This window comes from Brachyhypopomus gauderio, chromosome 19, assembly GCF_052324685.1.
Source record: "Brachyhypopomus gauderio isolate BG-103 chromosome 19, BGAUD_0.2, whole genome shotgun sequence".
NCBI classification, from domain to species: Eukaryota; Metazoa; Chordata; class Actinopteri; order Gymnotiformes; family Hypopomidae; genus Brachyhypopomus; species Brachyhypopomus gauderio.
Genome location: NC_135229.1, coordinates 5770426 through 5791017, shown reverse-complemented (window position 1 = coordinate 5791017; position 20592 = coordinate 5770426). Strand labels below are relative to the sequence as shown.

Sequence of the window (20592 nt, the reverse complement as noted above, 5' to 3'; positions counted from 1 at the left end):
TTAACCGATATCCCTCATCAGCCAGTGTACACATATTTACACACTATGATATTTATTTATGTCCGTCAGATTCAGGACTTGTTTCATCCATGGTATATAAACGGAAAGGTGGTTTGTCAACTTTTCAAATATTTGAAAAGTTTTCAAATATTACATATTTATTATTTATAACTAAAATTACACATAGGAATGAAAAAAAACACATAGGAATTGCATTAAAATTCATCAAGATATGTCGTGTTCAAACTCTTATTTGGCCATGGCATGTAACATCATATAACGTAGCGTAGGCCCTATAGCATTTACACAACACTATTCACACTGTTTTGTCTGAGGTAAGACACAACAACAGACATTAAAATCAGCAAAAGAGATAGCAGAAATTTATCTCTCAAACAATTGTTTTTTAATTAAATAAACAAATAAACATTCATTACTATTATCTTCAGTAACAAATAGTTCATTGTATAGCGTTCTAGTTACTTTGTTCTGTGTAGAAGAAAATGAATGAAGTTTTGAGAATTAAGAAAACATTAGTTTTTTGTTACTATAAAAAACAGGACCCATTTCTGCTGTAAGACTTTATCAGGGCCATAATGCCATAATATCTGAGAGAAATATAAACCAGTTCATAAGATAGCGAGATAAGTCTTCCCACTGTTCTTCCATAATACCAGATATCATTTACTTTCCCCATGGCTATATCAGACAGTTAACAACATGGCTTAGCTTCAACTAATTCATTAGTGTTCAGTCTATTATAATATCATGTTACTACAAGCTTCTCAGGTCTCTCTCTCTCTCACACACACACACACACATAACACATAGCAATTTTTTCCATCACCTGATCGCACTCAGCAAGTCTTTCCAAAATACTTTCTAAACTCATTCAAAGTTCTGCACTTTTGCCAGGAATTACACTCCCCAATATCCCACAGTCTGTTCAAGATCCCCAGTGAATAAATACTGCTTCCTACCGATCCACAATTGTGACGTCTCATTTTGCATATCAATAATTTCTGAGCCAAGTTCTATGTGCACGAACCTATTTTGGTCTCTGGTTATTGTATCTTTGCTCATTTAGACGGTCTCATCTTCATCCTTTTTGGTGTGTCTCCCAGTATCTACTGAGTTTGGACTCCCTGCCAAAAGTCCACCTTTTCCACCATACCACCATGGCTAAGCCAGCAGTGTGGGGAAGAGGTCACCAGCAGGCACGAGTGAAGTCATGGCCACAACTTTCAGCACCGCAGAGTTGGAAGTAAGCAAAATACATCTAATAAGATTATGTATGCAAAATGTATTTAAAAATACATTATTTGTAGAGTTACATTCAAACACCAGTAGAAAAGAAAAGGACAGTATAGTTCTAAAATGAACAAAATCAAAAAAAGAATTCTGTAGGATAAATTTATGCATGTTACTGATTACAAATGTAATCACATAATCATATCATATAATCAGTAACGTATAACTAAATGGATTTTGTTTTTATTTCCTCAATCCCACAAAAACTACTTATCTCTGTGTCTAAATCACACAGACAAAAAAAGAAAAGTAGGAAAAAAGAAGATAACAAAAGGAACAGATTTAACTGTGACCTGAATCCCATCCACAGAGCATGGACAAATGTTTGGATTCAGAGTTGGGGTCACATTTTCATCAGCAGCTACATTTATGGTTAGGATTTTGTATAGAATCAGGCGCCATTATCCAAAAGGCATCCTGATCCCATTTGATTATATTTTAGGTGTATTGGCATTACTAATTGCGTAAAACATACAAGGCAAATAGCTGAAAATTTCTGGTGCGTATGGTGACTCTTAATTTGAATTATTGTGCATGCCCGTAATCATATAGGCCCAATTTCCAAGCATTGGTATTGCCTGGATTCACTGCACAATATCTCTGCCAGCAGACATGCTGTGTTTGAGCAAAAACACTTGTTTGAATGCAAGTATAAACATCTTCTTTCAGAAATGACTGACCCTGTGTTCTCTAAAATACCTCATACCAGAATACAACAAATATTTCTTTGCAAACATCATGATGTCTGCTGAATATTTAACTAGACAGAGGGCTGAAAAGTATGTAAACAGTTGTACTGAACAGGAAGTATCAACTTTGCAAAAAATTGTGACCATTCAACAATAATATTCCATTCACTTGTCCTGCAAAAGAATATCAGTCCCTACTGAAATTTGAGGCTAATTATGAAAGTAGGTGAATCAAACTAATAAAAAATCAGAACAAAGAAACTAGTTTCATGGAATCTTAGGATAGCAAAAGTTAAGAGGTACTGGAATGTGTACAATTAGAGTTGTATTGTGTGTGAGTTTATATGCGTGAAATACATGTGAAAATATTAGTTATATAGCTATGAACCCCAGAATGTGTTCATAGCTATTCCCAGGTGTATGTCCCATTAAGAATACCCAAACTGATATCTATATCTCGGGAAATCGGCATATCACAGCTGTCTGGGTAAAGCAAGAAACCTGAGAAAACACTATTAAATTCAGAGTTTACATACATACCATTGTTGTTTAGATCTTTGACCTGGAGCCAAACTTTGTCACCCATATTTAAATGCAGGACAACCTGCTGAGAAACGGTGCCTAAGCTGACTACTTCTGTGCTCTTCACCACAGGTATGAAGTTGAGGAAAAGCCCCACTTTGAGTGTTCTGAGATTAGCTACCAAGTGGTAGCTGAAGACATACGTGGCATTCACAGGCGCCCTGTACACACCTGTAACGGGATTGTAGTGAAACTGGATGTTGTAAATGACTGTAGGGAAGAGAACAGGCTGATCTGGTGCTGGTAGAGAGTTGGCCAGTTTTGCTGAGAAAGCTGATTGGATGGCCGGAGAGCAGGGGCCAGGTATACCTGTCATTCCCAGTTCTCCTTTGTCACCTTTTACACCACCCACACCAACTGGCCCCTGAGGACCAGTGTTGCCCATTTCACCCTTTGGCCCTGACGCCCCCTGCTGGCCGGGGGTGCCTTTGGCCCCATCAGTGCAGTTGCACCCACCCTGCTCTCCCTGATCCCCTTTTGTCCCAGGAATACCCTGGACTCCAGGTTGACCAATTTCCCCCTGATCTCCCTTCTGACCTGTCGCACCGGGAATACCTGTAGACCCCGGCAAGCCTCTTGGTCCAGCCATTCCTGGCAGACCATTGTCTCCTGGGGCTCCATGGATATAATCACATGATGTGGAACACTCCCCGGGTTCTCCAGCAGGCCCCTGGTCCCCAGGCCGTCCGTCCGTGCCAACGTCCCCTTTATCACCTGGAGCACAAGGTTCAGCCAAGCACTGAAAGCATCCACTTGTGTGCCATACTGTAGTAAATGCGCTGCTTATTGGAGGCATACTGACCCTTGACCCCACGTTCTCCCTTCTTTCCAGTGAAACCCACTGGACCTTGCTCTCCTTTTGTGCCTTCGTCACCTTTGAGGCCTTTAAGAAATTAGAGTAGAAGAAAGAAAAACATATCTGGCCAGCTCTGTATTTACCACGATATTTTCACAAAAAAAATATAATAATAATCTCACAGTATCTCCTCCATAGTGAAGGACTGTCTATGGGTTTCTGAAATAGGAGTAAAATAGCAGAATTTACCTTTCACCCCTGGAGGACCTGTAAAACCTGGTTGACCTTGGGAACCTGTGAGGCCTCTACTTCCTGGACTGCCAGGCAGACCTGGTGTGAGACATCAAAGGCAAAGCACACCAGAGAGTCAGTGTCGTGCCAGATAGAACTTGGAGGACGCAGAAATGGCTTCAACAAAGGATCGCATGCATCGAGCCGTAACCTGGTAGGCCTCTGTCACCCCTGTCACCCTTTGGCCCAGTGCTGTCTGCATTACAAAGGGTGCAGGTGCAGAACCAGGGCACCTCATCGGCCATCGGTGGCACCGGTGCATCCAGGACCATCTTGCAATACATCATGTCTTGCTGGTTTCCACCAAACATTCGGGTTTGCTGAGAGGGATCAGGATTTCGTGGATAATCGCCAGAGATATTAGGGAACACGTTATCTGGAGAGGTAGGGTCTCGAGAAAAGACGCCTCCACCCCCGTTTCCAGTGAACATCCCTGATGAGAGGACCAAGACAGCAAGGAAGCCCACAAATGTCCTCAGCATCTGGGAGAAAAGAACTCGAATAAATGTGAGCAGAGTGGAAAGATCTTGAGGGAAAGTTAAGATCTGCGGTTTTGACGGCAACAAAAACGTCAAAATGTTAATTGTTTAATGTACAATATTAACAGATTATTCATTGTATGTTTTCCTAATTAAGCTGCAAATATACCTGCATTAAACATAAATTTAAAAGGGCAGTTAACAGTTTGTGGCTTTTTTTATAATATATTTTTACATCTAATATATCACTTTGGATGTTTCTTAATTAAGCACGCCAAAGTTGCTCACTAATAGGATCAAAGGAATACTTACAATTTGAAAGGCATCTCGAGCCATGGTCAAAATGAACTGCTAGCAAGGATAAAAGCATGACCAGTGAGCTGATCCATTTATAAGCTTCGCCCCCCTTTCGCAACCTGACTCTCTCCCTGTTGGAGGTAGACAAAACAGGTGCTGGACAAGATGCGATATCCTGTTGTACCAAACACAAAATAAGTAGGGCTTCTACGTCCAAGAGCTGGCTGGCGTTTGACATGGGGCTCTGCCCAATGATGACTAAAATAATGGTTGCTCAGGGAAAGGTCTCCCGTGGTCCCCACCGTTCCCTGCGTAATGCTTTGGTTTCAGGGAGGGGGGGTTGATGCAAAGATAACTGCAAACTGATCTCTTTGAGACGAATGCTGTTGTAAAATTCAAGTGTTGATGACCTCAATTTCATCTTGAAGAGAGTTTACAAATAAGCTCATTATACTTATTTCAGTTATTTATTAAATGATATATTTTTTAATAATGATTAGTGCTTTCATGAGAAATAAATGAATTTAAATCAAACTGGTCCATTAAATAAAATTCATGGGATGACAACTCCATTGTAGATTATTAGGAAACATCAGTTTGTTTTCTTTTCTTGTTTTGTCAAACTGAAAATTCCTAATAATCTACAATGGAGTTGTCATCCCATGAATTTAATTTAATGAACCAGTTTGATTTAAATTAATTTATTTCTCATGAACCAGTTCTCACTGTTAAATCATTACAATTACAGAAAACAAATGCTTTCTTCTCATGTAGCTTCTGCCAGCCTGTATCATATTTCTGCCACCAGGCTCTGTGATGAATCCAGTACATTAGCAGAATTTGGAAGAAGCATGTATGAAAGTATCTTGCAGAAAGAGCTCAGGCTCTTGAGTGATGTTTCAGGAGCATTTTGCCGGGCCAGTTAGGACAGACAGTCTCCTGGGGTGACCACACCTCACTTTCCCTCCGGTTGACCATGGAACATAAGTCCTCTCTATTCATTCACACTCACAATGACTAATGGGAAACCCTAATCGGCAAACAAGGCTGGGAACAAAGAACATGATAAAAGATAAAAAACTATTCCTGAAATTCGTCCCCATTTCCACACTTGTAGGCACAAAAAGTGTCCTTGGTTGGCATGTCCTGGGAATCTCTTTGGAAAGTTTTTCTTACTCATGCAGTAGTAAGGGGAAGAAAATCTATGATCACATGCCCTGCATAACAATGTCATGTCATATGTGGGTCTGGATTACTGCTTCTTATGTCATTTAATATTTCTGTTATGACCATGACCTTAAAGCCCGTGACAAATCCAAATGAAGGATACGATAACCAGCAGTCAACTGGTACAAAGACTAGAGATATATAGACAAATGACCTTCGGGTGTCGGGTTCCCTAATGGGTCACGCCCACCTGAGGGACGAACACAACGTCACAACAACAAGACAACATGAAATACTGCCACTGCTGACGTGAGCAGCTGGCAGGAGTCCTCTGTACCGTGACACAAATAGTCTCTGACGTACAAATTGGATGATACGAACTGAATCTTTATTATGTTTTTCTTCTTCATCTGCTAAAAAAAAAAATTGAAAATGCAATCAAATGTTTGATATGATTTGTTTGATATCAAATGTTTGACACTATAAACTGTAAGTGATTAATTTGGGCTGTAACTAAATTTGGGTTGACCGGATGTCAGAGGAAGAAACAGACTGTGAACTACCAGTAAACAGATATTAGTCAGTCATTAACACAATTTAAACACCACATCCATCTTTCCCCTGATCTTTCTTTATTTTTCAACAAGTAAGTAAAATTGTCTTTTTCTAGACCTTTTTATCTCTCACATCTACACAGCTTTCCTTCGACTCAAATGCTTCTTACTTCAGTAACGCCCATGTGTATAGCAGTTTGTTGAAGTAACCTTCCTTCAGTTATTCAGGTTTTGTTGTCCACTGCAGATACGGGACAAAGAAAAGAGTGCTAAACTCCAAGGCACTCGAGTATTTCTGATACATATGTCTCATCATACAGTTCTCATCTGAGGCAGAACCAGACTGCATTGGTGACAGCTGTTATCTGGTAAGACATGGTTGCCTTCACGTTGTTAAATTGAACAGTGCTAAAACCTAAATGCAAAGCCAGAAAAATCCATTGTGGGATCCTATCGATCTCACCGCAATTCTGTCACAGATCGGCGCATGCCGTGGGTTTTGGATTATTACAATAATGTATGTACAATAATATAATGGGGGCTTATATGGGCCTTGTTGTGTCTGCAGTGTATGTGGCTATGGCAGGGAAAGCCTTCCAGTGCTTTTCTGTGCTGATTCTTCTCTGGGCTACTACAGCGCTTAGTATGTCAGGTATGAACGTATAGAAAATCTACCTTAGTATACACCTTAACACAAAGAAAATCAACATGATAGTAAAGGTTTTAATGAATAAATGTGTTATTTAGCAGATAGATACTTGGGGATTCAAAAAGCATTGATCTGTTTGTTTTGAATCAACCCAAGACATGCAAGTGGTTGAAGCTTTCGAAGATTGCATGTCCAGAATTACTGCATCCCTGTTGAAAATAAATGTTAAATGTTATTTACATCAGTTTACTGTGCTTCAGTGAATTACACTGTATTTTTTCAATGTTCCTCTTCTTATGTTTTTAAATATACATGTTGAAAGTATTGACACAACATAATTCATGAAAGTAAAATCTAAAGTGCAATGAATTAAATTTTATGTGAGATTCGATTTGTTGTGTTATAAATTCTCAATACATTAAACGGGACTTTAAGTAGTAAATATCTTTAAATGTAGCTAGCTAGCTACATCTAAAGAGCTTTATTGAGTCTCCTAGCTAGCTATTTATATAGAAACTAAGTTGTGTTAAATGGGATTTTTTATCAGGTTTTTTAAGGATTTATATCTAAATACATAGCTAGCTAGCTACATTTAAAGAGCATTTAGCTTACCTGTGATATAAGCAAGTGAAAAGTAAGTGATTTTATCACTAAGCTAAGTAATGCACTATGTCTCAAAGCGATTATACAAAATACAGGGTTGCCAACTCCCAATGCGCCAACTACATGACTACATGTAGCATACACGTTGTGATTTTGATTAATTTGCTTTGCATATTTGTAGCGTATTTTTCTTTTGCAGCATGGTGGGCTTTCAGGGCCACCTTACAAAATCTTAGTGAGAAAAACAATCAAACATTCACAGATAAGCCATCACATCTGTATGTATCTCAGCCCATGAGATACATGTTATTGTTCTTGTTTTGTGCATTAGTCTTCTACAGCAGCCCAAAAGCACATATGCTCTTGCGCTCCAGAAGGGCTCATGGCTTCCTAGAAGAATTCAAGCTTCCTTCCAAAGAGCGAGAGTGTATGGAGGAGCGATGTGACTTTGAGGAGGCCAGGGAGATCTTTCAGACCCGAGAGGCCACGGTTGGTCTCTTGATCTTAACAATTCTTACACTTTTGCTACATCAGAATGTTTTCTCAACTGCCAGATCCAATAGCTAAATGTCTTCTCTTGCAGTTAGAGTTCTGGACAGTGTATGCAGGTGAGTGTATTTGAGTGTCTTCTTCCCTGTGTCATACAAGTTACTTTGTGGAGTACCTTGCACTATTAATAGTATTCATTATGTGTTAGATGGCAACCAGTGCATCCCAAACGCCTGCAAGAATGGGATTTGTGTGGACCAGCACCAGTCATATTTTTGTCTCTGCAACCCTGGGTTTGAAGGAAAATACTGTCACCTAAGTGAGCTCTCGTTACAGTACTCAGTACACTAAAGCATAAGATAGAGTCATACACAAGAAAACCTAAACTGGAGCTACATATGTAAAACATTATGCTACTTCTCTCAAACTGAACACAAACCGTATGGCTTTTTGGAAATGGCTTTTTATTTTAGTATTTCTCAATCTGGGTGCTTGGGTGTCCATCCTGCTTATTTTAGAATCCTGTTCAACACATTAATTTTAACTGCAAATGAAAATTAGGATTCACTTTTATGTTTGATGTAACTGTTGTGATTAATGGGAGTATGTAAGTTTTCATTTTTCTCAAAATTGAAACCTGAATCCACCCAAAATGACAGTGTCCATTAATGTTTCTGTTCCAGATGAGATGTTATTCTGAACTAAATGCTATTTAAATTCATTTTCAACACAATTTAATGTTTTTAAATACATTGAATATAACAGTTGGTGAAAATTTTGGCAAGTGCTGAGGGTTAGTGCTGGAAAGATGGTACAATTTCTGGCAGTCATGTGGGGCTTGGTCTTCAGATACTACAGCGTCCAACTGCTCTTTGAACAACGGAGATTGTCATCACGACTGCTACGAGAGGAATGACCAACGCTACTGCACCTGTATCCAAGGTTACCAACTTCAGGAGAACTCCAGAGAATGCCTGCCCAAGAGTGAGGACATGGCCATTTTCTCCTCCTCCTGTTTGATATAAACTCAAAGGCACTGGATGCATATACAAAATCTTCAACTTAATGTTGGCAAGTGTGTGCTCCTCAGTTTTGCAGTGATAAAACATGGCCTGTACTCGTCCCTGCTTTTCAGGTGTTCAGTCATGTGGACAGATTTTGACTGCCAAGTCGTCCTTCAGCATCAAGCCCCTCCAAGGCCTACAACCATGGCTAATCGGCGGTGAAGTTGGCCGAAAGGGAGAGAGCCCATGGCAGGTGTGTCTTTTACATGGAAAGCCAGAACAAGAGTAAAAGAGTAATTTACATAAATCAACACAGAATGGAAATGCAGTGTACTGTAATGCTGCGTTTGTGGAGCGAATGGGAGGTGGACACGAATGTTAAGAAGAACGAAATTTAATTAGGGCAAATCCAGAGTCATCATCCGTTAAACATGGGTTAAAAAGAAGGGTTGTCCTGAAAGACAGGTGCAACCAACGCGGATCACAGGGTCAGACATCTTAACATACTTGTTTACCAAAATACAGGCATCTGAATCACACATATAATTAAATACAAGATACTAAACAGACAAGGAACACCTGAGTTAGATTACAAGGGGTGGGGTTACAGATGACAAGGTGGCAACGACTAGAAAGTATAAAAAGAAGCACATGGAATAGGAAAACAAAACTTGACAGACAGGAGATATAATAAAGATATTATTATGTCTTACAAAGTCCTGCCTGGAATAAAACTGTTTTAGACCAATTATTTGTTTGTTAAACCTTTTTATGTGACCATTTCTCAATCTCTCACCCTTTCTAGGCTCTTATACTGAATTACAGAGGCGCATTTCACTGTAGCGGCGTCTTGATTGATGAACGATGGGTTCTCACTGCCGCTCACTGTCTTGAAGGAAGCCTGCGCTTCAGTGTCCGACTAGGTTTGGCTTGTTTTTCTCTAAAACAGGAGTGGTTTTAAATCAGGAGCAGTGTAACGTTTAAATCAGGAAGAGGGGCTTTTAACTCAGAAGCAGTATAGCTTTTCAATCAGGCAGACATTCCTTCCACTGGCAGCAAATTACAAAGACATACTATTTTTACGTACTAATAAGTATGGTCATCTGTGAAGTTCAGAGCTACAGAGCTACATGTGTGACATTGTTAAGATTGCTCATGGCTGTTTTCCATCCATGTAGGTGACTATTCACTTTTTAAACACGAAGGAACTGAGGAGACCGTTGCCGTCACAGACGCCATCGGCCACCCAAATTACAACCCCGCTACTGCAGACAATGACATCGCCCTCCTTCACCTGAAGTATCCAGTGAAATACACCACTTACATCCTGCCCGCGTGTCTACCGAGCCGGAGCCTGGCGGAACGCGTGCTGCACCTCAACGGAACCCAAACCGTGGTAACGGGCTGGGGGCGGGAAAGCGAGACGATCAACCGCTACAGCTCCGCCCTCAACTACATCACCATCCCCCTGGTGGACCCCACCGAGTGCGCCCGCCACATGACTAACAACATCACGCACAACGTGCTGTGCGCCGGGACGCTGAAAGGGATGAAGGACGCGTGTTATGGTGACAGCGGGGGCCCGATGATGACCCGGTACCACAACACGTGGTTCCTCATTGGCCTCGTGTCATGGGGGGAAAATTGCGGCCGAGCAGACAAACTGGGCGTCTACACCAAAGTCTCCAATTATCTGGAGTGGATAGAGAGCATAGTGTCAGCTCCTTGAGACAAAAAATGCCATTTTCAAACCAAAGTAAATCATGAAGAATTATCATAAGATAATTATCGTAAGATACATAGTACCTGTCGTAAGTACAGGTAAGCTTACTAGCTCTTTTTGCTTCAGTATATTTAATATTTTGGCTTTGTCAGTTGCGGAAACTCACCTCCTTTAGGGACATTGAATAAATACTACTTTATTCAGTGTTCATCTGCATCTCCTGTCCCTCACGGTGATCCAAAACCTAAACTATTACATAGCAAGTGGAGATAAATGGAGAGGTAAGTGTACTCACCACCTTGGTATACAAAGAAACTAGAGGCAGGGCCAAAAAATCGATTCATATATAGAAAATCGATTCTCATTTACTACGATTCAGAATCGATTTTAAATGTCCCAAAATCGACTCTTAAGTTGTGGTGAAATCTAGCGTTACGTAATTACAAAATTACGCCAGACTTTACGCAGCAGTTTCTGGGACACACACATGCACGGAAAAGTTTTAAAACAAATGGAGGAAAGAGATATTCAACCTGTCCCGTCTTCATTTAAGGCAAAAATATGGGTTCATTTTGGTTTTTATCGAATGCCGGGGAAGACGGAACTTGACACAATGTAGCTCGTGTGCAAGGCTTGCAAAATGAAGCTCAAGAATTGTGGTAACACAACAAAAAGCATTTTATTTTACCAAAGCACTTTATTTTTGTTAATTAAATGTGAGACACTTTATTTTCTGTATTTGTCATTCTGTCTTGCAAAGCAGACTGTAGTAGATCATGCAGATTTTATAAACTGAATCGAAAAATCGTTTTGAATCGAAAATCGATTTTGAATCTAATTGTGGACCCCCAAAACGGAATCGAATCGAATTGTGAGATAGTAAACGATTCCCACCCCTAAAAGAAACCCAGCATGCCGGTGTGAATTCATACTGTACCAGATGATGTCTGTGTTGTCTTCATGTGGCACTGAAGAACATGTCATCAACTTGCATCTCCTCAACCTTCCACTGTTTGTGGTTGGTGGGGCTTGGGATGTTGCTAATACTGGTTTTCTTTCATGAAGAAGATGGTCACGGTGGTGAAAATTGATAGGCATGGAAATAATCTCACGCAGTGTCTTATGGTCATCTTTGCAAGCCAGTTCCTTAACTAGATTGGTATCATAGTCACTGACAACTGCACCACCGATTCCACTCATGGGAAATGTAGTCTATGGGAAGCCAGACGTAGGCTGAGGGTGTTACATTAGAAATTGTATGTTTAAATGTACTAATAATGCATTATCAAATAAAACATGCACTCGTTTTATGGTATTTTATGGCAAGGAATGATACAAGCATAAAATGTATAACTTGAAAGCATTTATGGCATTCCTGGTTTTCCCCACTTTCACATAAAAATGTGAGTACAGATTAGAGTACAGATTACTGGTTCTACTGGTTTCTTCAGACATGTTTATCATACTGCATGCATGGTATCTTGAGCACGGTAAACAGCATGAAGAAGTTCAAAGACATTTGACTAAGAAAACTGTAGTAACATAAGTAGTCTGTTTTTCTGTATAGCAATGGCACAGCAAAAAAGCAAAAAACGTTATGCAAGCAAAAATATTACAAAACATCTCACCAATTTCATTTTAAAAATATGAATTAGTGATTATAGATATATTGCTGATAACATTACATTTGTGTCTAATTTGGCAGTGTAGTTTCTCCATGTAAATTCATTTTAATCAGCTGACGTGTACTTAAACTGTGACGGGCAGGGGTGAGCAACTAAAAGGAAGCGATCACGCCAAGTCTCAGGGAAAAAGGATGGTTTAATAGAAAGTGTGCAAACCAAAAACCTGTGCAATATCTCCAAATTAAGGATATAATGACCAGCGGTCAACTGGTACAAAGACAAGACATATATAGACAAACAAACGACCCTCAGGTGAGACGGATCACGGGCTCCGCCCACCTGAGGGACGCACATGACGTTACCAAACAACAACAACAGCCGCTGTGGACGGAGGCGGCCAGTAGGGGGCCGCCTGACCGTGACATAAACTTGGTCATAACCAAATTTGTGGACAGAAATATCAATTAAGACAACCTCAAAGCCTCTACTGTGTACAAATACTTATTCGAAAATCAACACAAAAATGAATCAATAAGTAATATTGATATGTTAATTAATCTGATGAAAATAAAAAGTAGGAAATGCAATCACATTTTTGGTGTACTCTCTAGTGGTACAGAGTGGCTTACACTGACTTGAAGTCAGAGGGCAGGAATAGACTGTGGACTATCAGTAAACAGATATTAGTCAGTCATTAACACAATTTAAACACCACATCCATCTTTCCTCATCTTTCTTTATTTTTCAGCAAGTAAGTAAAATGGTTGTTTGAATTTAGACAATCTGTATTTTTGCTGAGCGTTTGATCTGGGCTTTTCTATCTTTTGCAGCTATAAACCTTTCAATCAAATGCTTGTGTCTCAAATGCTTCTCACTTCGATACCGCCTGTGTCTTCAGCAGTTTGTTGGAGTAACAAACAGTGTTGTCCACTGCAGACAAGGGACGAAGAAAAACTCCAAGGCACTCGAGTATTTCTGATACATATGTCTCCCCATACAGTTCTCATCTGAGGCAGAACCAGACTGCATTGGTGACAGCTGCTATCCGGTAAGGGACGGTTGCCTTCACTTTGTTAAATTGGATAGTGCTAAAACCTAAAGATAAAGCCAGAAAAAAATCCATTGTGGGATCCTATCAATCTCACTGCAGTTCTGTCATGGATCAGCGCATGCCATGGGCTTTGGATTATTACAATAATGTATGTACAATAATATAATGGGGGCTTATGTGGACCTTGTTGTGTCTGCAGTGTATGTGGCTATGGCAGGGAAAGCCTTCCAGTGCTTTTCTGTGCTGATTCTTCTCTGGGCTGCTACAGCGCTCAGTATGTCAGGTATGACCTGAAAATATAGAAAATCAAAATAAAAGATTTTAATTGAATTAATGTGTTACTTAGCAGTTTCGAGAACTGCTAATTACTTGGTGGGAAAACATGTGGATATAACTGGACAGCCAAAAAGTATTGATCTGTTTGTTCTGAAGTTGTGAAATTTCTAGAATCATCCCATGATAGTTGCTAAAGCTTAAAGATTTACTGCACTCCTGCTGAAAATCATTTTTTATCATGAAAATACAGTCAAACAAATGTTATATGTCATTTATTTCAATTAACTGTGCTTCAGTGAACGAAACTGATTTTTCAATGTTTGTCTTCTCGTTTTTAAATACAAGTGTCCAAATTATTGACACAGCAACATAATTCATGAAAATAAAACCAACCAAAGCTCAATTAGATTCTATGTGGATTTCCATTTGTTCCTGTCTGAAAAAACCTTCAGATATTCAGATATAAGCCTTAATGACATTCATATCTGAAGTAGTCTATCTCGGGGCTCCTGAATCTCAAAATAAAATAAAAGATGACTCTTCCTCGCAGTTTCATAGTCAGGAAAAAACCTTTGTGCATGGCACCAATTGTTGCCAGAGCTACAAACCAAGTCTTATGATCAGGTGAGACCAAAATGTACCAAGGGTTAACGCTGTTTAATCTGTCTAATGTGGTTCAAGCTTTTACAACATGTTTTGCCACAGTGACCGAGGGATTATTGGTAATGTTTACAATGAATGTACATTTCATCCTGGTTACTGCTGCCAGGACATTTGACTTAACTGTGGAAACACCTTCAAATAAGACTCTGTCAGTTATCTGGGAACATTCACAGTAAACACAAACAACACATAGATTAGTGAGCTGGTTTGTTAAATTTATTGGCCAACATAGAAAGCAAATGATGACATACTGTAGCATTCTCTAATGTTTTGAAGATTGGCCTGATTCTTTTTACGGTTCTGAGTGGAAGTATTATGAATAGGTAAGAAAGTGGACCTCATATAGTCTAGACAGTTGATCTTGATTAATCAGAAACAAGGTAATGTTTCTGTCAAATGGTGGACTTACAAGAGAAACCGTCCTTCCTGAATATGAATAGAACAGTGAAAACACAGAATCAAACAACACTAACCTAATAAGTATCTCAAAATCAATAGCAAAACTACCTGAAAAAATTCTTGGCCAACTTAATGTCCAGTTTTTCTACATTTGGGGCTTACTTCATTTAAGATATTTTTTGTATTGTCATCCAAGATCTGCAGTTCTCTTGGGCAACTTTGTTCTTTGTTTTTATGCATTAGTCTTCTACAGCAGCCCAAAAGCACATATGCTCTTGCGCTCCAGAAGGGCTAACAGTGTCCTAGAAGAACTCAAGCCTCCTTCCAAAGAGCGGGAGTGTGTGGAGGAGCGATGTAGCTTTGAGGAGGCCAGGGAGATCTTTCAGACCCGAGAGGCCACGGTTGGTCTCTTGATCTTAACAATTCTTACATATTTGCTACATCAGAATGTTTTCCCAACTGCCAGGTCCAATAACTGAATGTCTTCTCTTGCAGTTAGAGTTCTGGACAGTGTATGCAGGTGAGTGTATTTGAGTGTCTTCTTCTCTGTGTCATACAAGTTACATTGGGGAGCCGCCTTCTAAATACCATGCACTATTTATATTCATTATTATTATTCAGTATTATTCAGTATTCATTATGTGTTAGATGGGAACCAGTGCATCCCAAACGCCTGCAAGAACGGGATTTGTGTGGACCAGCACCAGTCCTACGTTTGCCTCTGCAACCCTGGGTTTGAAGGAAAATACTGTCACCTACGTGAGCTCTCATTATAGTTCCTTCTGATTTTTCTGCACACCAAATCATAAGATAGAGACATACCCACACACAAGAAAAGCAAAACTGGAGATATATCGTATATTCAAAACATTATGCTACATCTATCAAACTGAACACACAAATACAATTGTGTGGTACAAGATGGTACAATTTCTGGCGGTCATGTGGGGCTTGGTCTTCAGGTAGTACAGCGTCCAACTGCTCTGTGAACAACGGAGCCTGTCATCACGACTGCTATGAGAGGAATGACCAACGCTTCTGCACCTGTATCCAAGGTTACCAACTCCATGAGAACTCCAGAGAATGCCTGCCCAAGAGTGAGCACATGGCCATTTTCTGCATATCATGTATACATATCATAGGCGTGGAACCAGCAGGGCATAAGTGACTTATCATTTATTAGAAGTTGGTTTAACTTTTGTATCTGATCTTTTTGCCATTAGGGCAGTCATGGCCTGGCGGTTAGGGAATTGGTCTTGTGACCGGAGGGTTGTGGGTTCGATTCCTAGACCTGAGGCCATGACTAAGGTGCCCTTGAGCAAGGCCCTTAACTCTCAATTGCTCAGTTGTATAAAAAATGAGATAAAAATGTAAGTCGCTCTGGATAAGGGCGTCTGCCAAATGCCGTAAATGTAAAATTAGATAAAGCTTAAATGTTTATATATTTTTCTAATTTATCTCACATACGACCATCTGGTTCCAAGCCCTCCTTATGCAACATCTTCATCTTCATGTCTGATAGCATGTGCTTCTCTTTTTTGAAATGACAAAACGCGTCCCCACTTTCCAGATGTTCAGTCATGTGGACAGATTTTGACTGCCAAGTCATCCTTCAGCACCAAGCCCTTCCAAGGCCTACAACCATGGCTAGTTGGCGGTGAAGTTGGCCGAAAGGGGGAGAGCCCATGGCAGGTGTGTATTTTACATGGAGAGTCCAAACAAGAGTACATTATGATTTATGTATGTTTTCCACTGATTACATCAACACAATGTACACAAAGCATCACAAAATGTGAACCAATACTGCATTACGTCATCACAAAGATATAATTAAGTGAACTTATCAGAAGTTTTAAAAAGTCCTAGCTGTAATAAAACTCCGATTTACATCCATTGTTTTATGTACAATTTTTTACATATCAGAATCTCACTCTGTGCATTTTCTAGGCTCTTATACTGAATTACAAAGGCGCATTTCACTGTGGCGGCGTCTTGATTGATGAACGATGGGTTCTCACTGCCGCTCACTGTCTTGAAGGAAGCCTGCGCTTCAGTGTCCGACTAGGTTTGTCCTGAACTTTTGATAAAACAGGAGTGTTTTTTTTTTGCAATATTTTGTCAATTGTGATTTTTACACCCCAATCGAAATTTGTCCTCCACTTTTAACCCATCTGTGCAGTTAGAAAACACACACACACACTAGTGATTACTAGGGGGCTGTGGATCAAACATACCCAGAGCGGTGGGCAGCCCTAGCCCGGCGCCTGGGGAGCAGTTGGGGTTAGGTGTCAGTCATGGCCTGTCTGGGAATCGAACCCATGACCCTCCGGTCACAAGACCAGTTCCCTAACCGCCAGGCCATGACTGTTTTAAATCAGGAGCAGTGTAACGTTAAAATCAGGAAGAGGGGATTGTAACTTAGGAGTAGTGGAGCTTTTCAGTTAAATATCCTTATCACGACATGATGCAGTCTTTAGCTGGCAGATCACCAAGGCTCTGACCAAAACCAAGTATTTCATCTACATCTACACAGATATCTAGCACTATTACATCTAGAGATTACTCATATGTAATTTCATGAGCATGTATCATTAATGCATGAAAAAAAAAACAAGCTTACATTATGTTGAACACTATTGAATCAAAATGTTGGACTTTATGGGAAACGTTTGTGAAGAAGAATGATGTACAAGACATTGTTAAGATTGCTCATGGCTGTTTTCCATCCATGTAGGTGACTATTACCGTTTTAAACACGAAGGAACTGAGGAGACCGTTGCTGTCACAGATGCCATCGGCCACCCAAATTACAACCCCACTACTGCAGACAATGACATCGCCCTCTTGCGCCTGAAGTCTCCAGTGAAATTGTCCAACTACATCCTGCCCGCGTGTCTGCCGAGCCGGAGCCTGGCGGAACGCGTGCTGCACCTCAACGGAACCCAAACCGTGGTGACGGGCTGGGGGCAGGAAAACGAGACGAACAACCGCTACAGCTCCACCCTCAACTACATCACCATCCCCCTGGTGGACCCCACCGAGTGCGCCCGCCACATGACTAACAACATCACGCACAACGTGCTGTGCGCCGGGACGCTGAAAGTGAAGAAGGACGCGTGTCACGGTGACAGCGGGGGCCCGATGATGACCCAGTACCACAACACGTGGTTCCTCATTGGCCTCGTGTCATGGGGGGAGGGGTGTGGCCGCACAGACAAACTGGGCGTCTACACCAAAGTCTCCAATTATCTGGAGTGGATAGAGAGTGTTGTGTCAGCTCCTTGACCAAACAGCACCACTTCCACCTTTCGTTCAACTGGAAGATGTCGTGAAGTAAATCATGAGATGATTTCTCAAGGGTCTCCTTTCACCAAAGTAAGCTCCCAAAATGTTTTAATCAAACGTCTATTTATCTTTGCCATATGCACTCTTAATTAGACAATTCTCTAAAGCCTTTATTGTCTCAAGACCCTTTGTTTTTCATGTGCTCTTTGGCTACTTAAAGACAGGGGCTGAAAATATAATGAATTTAAATATTTAAAAAATTAAACGCTTTAGTTGAGAGATGTAAGCATTAAATGATTGTGTAAGAACTACACTTTATTAATGAAGAGCACAAGCATAACAACAAAGATACTCAAGATATATTAGAATATATTATGCTCATATTTTTAAACTGCAACTTTCTGGTTTTCACATCTGGTTATGTGATAGTCTCCTCATGTAATAAAAAGGCTATGACATGGTTGCACACACAGCATATTGGTGTCACATTTTAAATAATAGTCAATAATAGATAATGACAAGAGATGTTGCTGAATACTAACTAGACAAACTAAAAAATTATAAAAGAAAAGACACCTGAGATTCCCTATATACACGTTTTCAGTAATGAATGGGGGGGGGGGGGGTTAATTGTTAAAATTTCAAAATCCTTTGCAATTAAGAAAGTTCCTGAGCATGGATAAAGTTTAAAATCCCATGTGAACAGAACCCAAGACTCTTGTAGATTTATAGATATACGGTCCTCTTAAGGAAAACAGACACTGCAGAGATAGGTTGCAAACCTGCATCTGTTGTGTTCTGTGTGTGTTGTATTGTGAAAAGCATACAAGTCCCTCACATATTAATCTGCTCAATTCGCAAAGGAAAATAAGCGTAGAAATAAACATAGCATCTGCATATGTAGACTTTATGGTGAATGCTATAGCAAGGAATCTGAGCATCCATATATATGACATTTGGGAACTGATAACCCAAGGAGATGAGCGCCATTATTAAAGTGGAAATCCAAGGTGCGTGGTTGTACTAGCATGCAGTATGACCTGCCACTCAGGACACCCAGATGCACATCTACATGAATCTGCACGAGGCACTTCAGCACTCAGCATACTTAATCAATCCCGAAGCCTGATTGGAGGACGCTGACATAGGGCCTAGGGTGGGCCGAGGTTGGATCTGCTGTTTGAAGACTTCCTGATCTTCACCTCCTGCTCGTAACGCTCCAGCTGAGCCCAAAATCCTTGGTTTGGCTCCACCACTGGACGGGCGCATTTCACTACCTGATGACACAAACGGGAAGAGCTTATCTCACCACATTGATGCCATGACGTGGAACTGCTGTTTAGAACGGAGTTCAGCACAAGCTTATTAGTGAGCTGTTGACCTCAAGATCACAAGACAGATGCGTTTGAGGTAAGAGCTGTGACTCCACACGACAGACAGCTAGAATGAAACTCACCTGGAAGGCGTCTGTTAGAGAGAGGTCCCGGTGCTTCATGAGGTAAGCCACACAGATCGTCGCCGAACGGCTGCGGCCGTTCTTGCAGTACACGACGGTGCGGCCACCCTGTTTGGCTTCGCCGTGTATGGCGTCGGCGCAGCGGTCGAAGTATTTGTGCAGGTCCTCGTTCGGGTCATCGTAGACGGGCACGCGGAAAGTACCGACCGGGCTGGACGGGAACGCCTGCTGCTTGGACACGTTAATGCAGAGCGTCACCGCATCCTTCTGGATGAGTTCGTCGTTGCAGGCCGACCTTGCATTGCTGATCAGCAGGGACTCTGTAACCTTACACAGCTGAAGCATCAAGCTCACTGACTTTGTGTGTGTGTGTGTGTGTGTGTGTGTGTGTGTGTGTGTGTGTGTGTGTGTGCAAGCAAGTGAGAGAAAGAGAAAGAACAGGCACAGGAGAGAGAATATATGAGAAAGAAACTAACTCACCTAACTTGCACATCCTCCCAACCACATTGTTACTTACATAGCCATACTGTCAGTTCAGCAATCTAGTACAGGGTTTTTCAAACTATGGGCAAAAAAAAGGGTCGCTAAAAAATAAATGTTAATATATTTAATAAATTATATTTATAGCGCGCGACTGCGCGAACGGCGGAGGCGTTAATACTTGGCGATCGATCGCGATATAATAGTTAAACTCCGTCAACAACTTACGTTCGCCCCCCCCCCCCCAGTCAGCAACTTACTTTCGCCACCCCCCCCCGGGCAACAACATACGTTCGCCACCCCCGTCAACAACTTACGCTCGCGACCGAGTATACTGTATATATATTTCTTAGTAGGCTGGGTCGCGGGAAAAATCAGGGACAAAATATGGGTCGTTAGAAAAAAGGTTTGAAAAACACTGATCTAGTAGACACCTTCACCTACACACATAAGACCAGTATGTTTCTAAATGCAGTTATGACAAAGGCAATGCAGAGGTCAGCCCTACTGCACAGAGCACTGCTATATTTACTGCATGAGCTAGGCAGAGTGATTATGAGGCTTCTCCCTGGTCCTAATGCTGCTCCATTCACTTATGAAGACTGTCTATTTGATCACTTTGTCAGAAGCTGATGAAATGTCACAGAAAACCTTTTTAGTCTGATGAGTAAATATGCACAAACATAGTAACTAATGACAAAACAAAGAAAATGTTTGACATGG

The 20592-nt window shown here is 40.8% G+C and overlaps 4 protein-coding genes across 11 annotated transcripts in view; 2 read left to right on the top strand and 2 right to left on the bottom strand.

Moving 5' to 3' along the window:
* Window positions 1-1125: 1125 nt before the first annotated feature.
* On the bottom strand, window positions 1126-4702 carry LOC143483092 (uncharacterized). Of its 2 annotated transcripts, XM_076981817.1 has the most exons (6): window positions 4461-4702; window positions 3821-4151; window positions 3628-3708; window positions 3385-3465; window positions 2541-3296; window positions 1126-1241 (listed from the first exon to the last, which is right to left on the bottom strand). In XM_076981817.1, the coding sequence occupies exons 1-6, from the start codon at window positions 4482-4484 to the stop codon at window positions 1183-1185; spliced, it is 1332 nt and encodes a 443-aa protein (XP_076837932.1). In that variant the 5' UTR covers window positions 4485-4702; the 3' UTR covers window positions 1126-1182. The 2 variants fall into 2 exon arrangements, with proteins under 2 accessions (XP_076837932.1, XP_076837931.1); XM_076981816.1 differs by lacking the exon at window positions 1126-1241 and having other exon boundaries at window positions 1242-3296; window positions 4461-4701.
* A 2043-nt stretch (window positions 4703-6745) lies between these two features.
* Window positions 6746-11933, top strand: LOC143483070 (vitamin K-dependent protein C-like). The gene is made up of 8 exons (XM_076981770.1): window positions 6746-6818; window positions 7750-7907; window positions 8002-8026; window positions 8116-8226; window positions 8757-8891; window positions 9043-9164; window positions 9717-9834; window positions 10090-11933. Exons 1-8 carry the CDS (start codon window positions 6746-6748, stop codon window positions 10638-10640), a joined length of 1293 nt encoding a protein of 430 aa, XP_076837885.1. The 3' UTR covers window positions 10641-11933.
* A 1251-nt stretch (window positions 11934-13184) lies between these two features.
* On the top strand, window positions 13185-18019 carry LOC143483104 (vitamin K-dependent protein C-like). Its single transcript, XM_076981832.1, has 9 exons — window positions 13185-13307; window positions 13510-13593; window positions 14892-15049; window positions 15144-15168; window positions 15297-15407; window positions 15611-15745; window positions 16219-16340; window positions 16596-16713; window positions 17383-18019. The coding sequence occupies exons 2-9, from the start codon at window positions 13521-13523 to the stop codon at window positions 17931-17933; spliced, it is 1293 nt and encodes a 430-aa protein (XP_076837947.1). The 5' UTR covers window positions 13185-13307; window positions 13510-13520; the 3' UTR covers window positions 17934-18019.
* dusp28 (dual specificity phosphatase 28) overlaps window positions 16693-20592 on the bottom strand; it is a 13639-nt gene continuing 9739 nt past the window's right edge. For 2 of the 7 annotated variants that reach the window (XM_076981837.1, XM_076981840.1), the window contains exons 2-3: window positions 19390-19746; window positions 16693-19210 (exon numbers count right to left, since the gene is read on the bottom strand). In XM_076981837.1, the coding sequence (XP_076837952.1) occupies window positions 19085-19210; window positions 19390-19734 (471 nt within the window). In that variant the 5' untranslated portion in view covers window positions 19735-19746 and the 3' untranslated portion in view covers window positions 16693-19084. Of the gene's footprint in view, window positions 19211-19389; window positions 19747-19906; window positions 20099-20186; window positions 20573-20592 lie in introns of those variants that run through there. The other 5 variants (XM_076981842.1, XM_076981843.1, XM_076981839.1 and 2 more) reach the window with 4 other exon arrangements.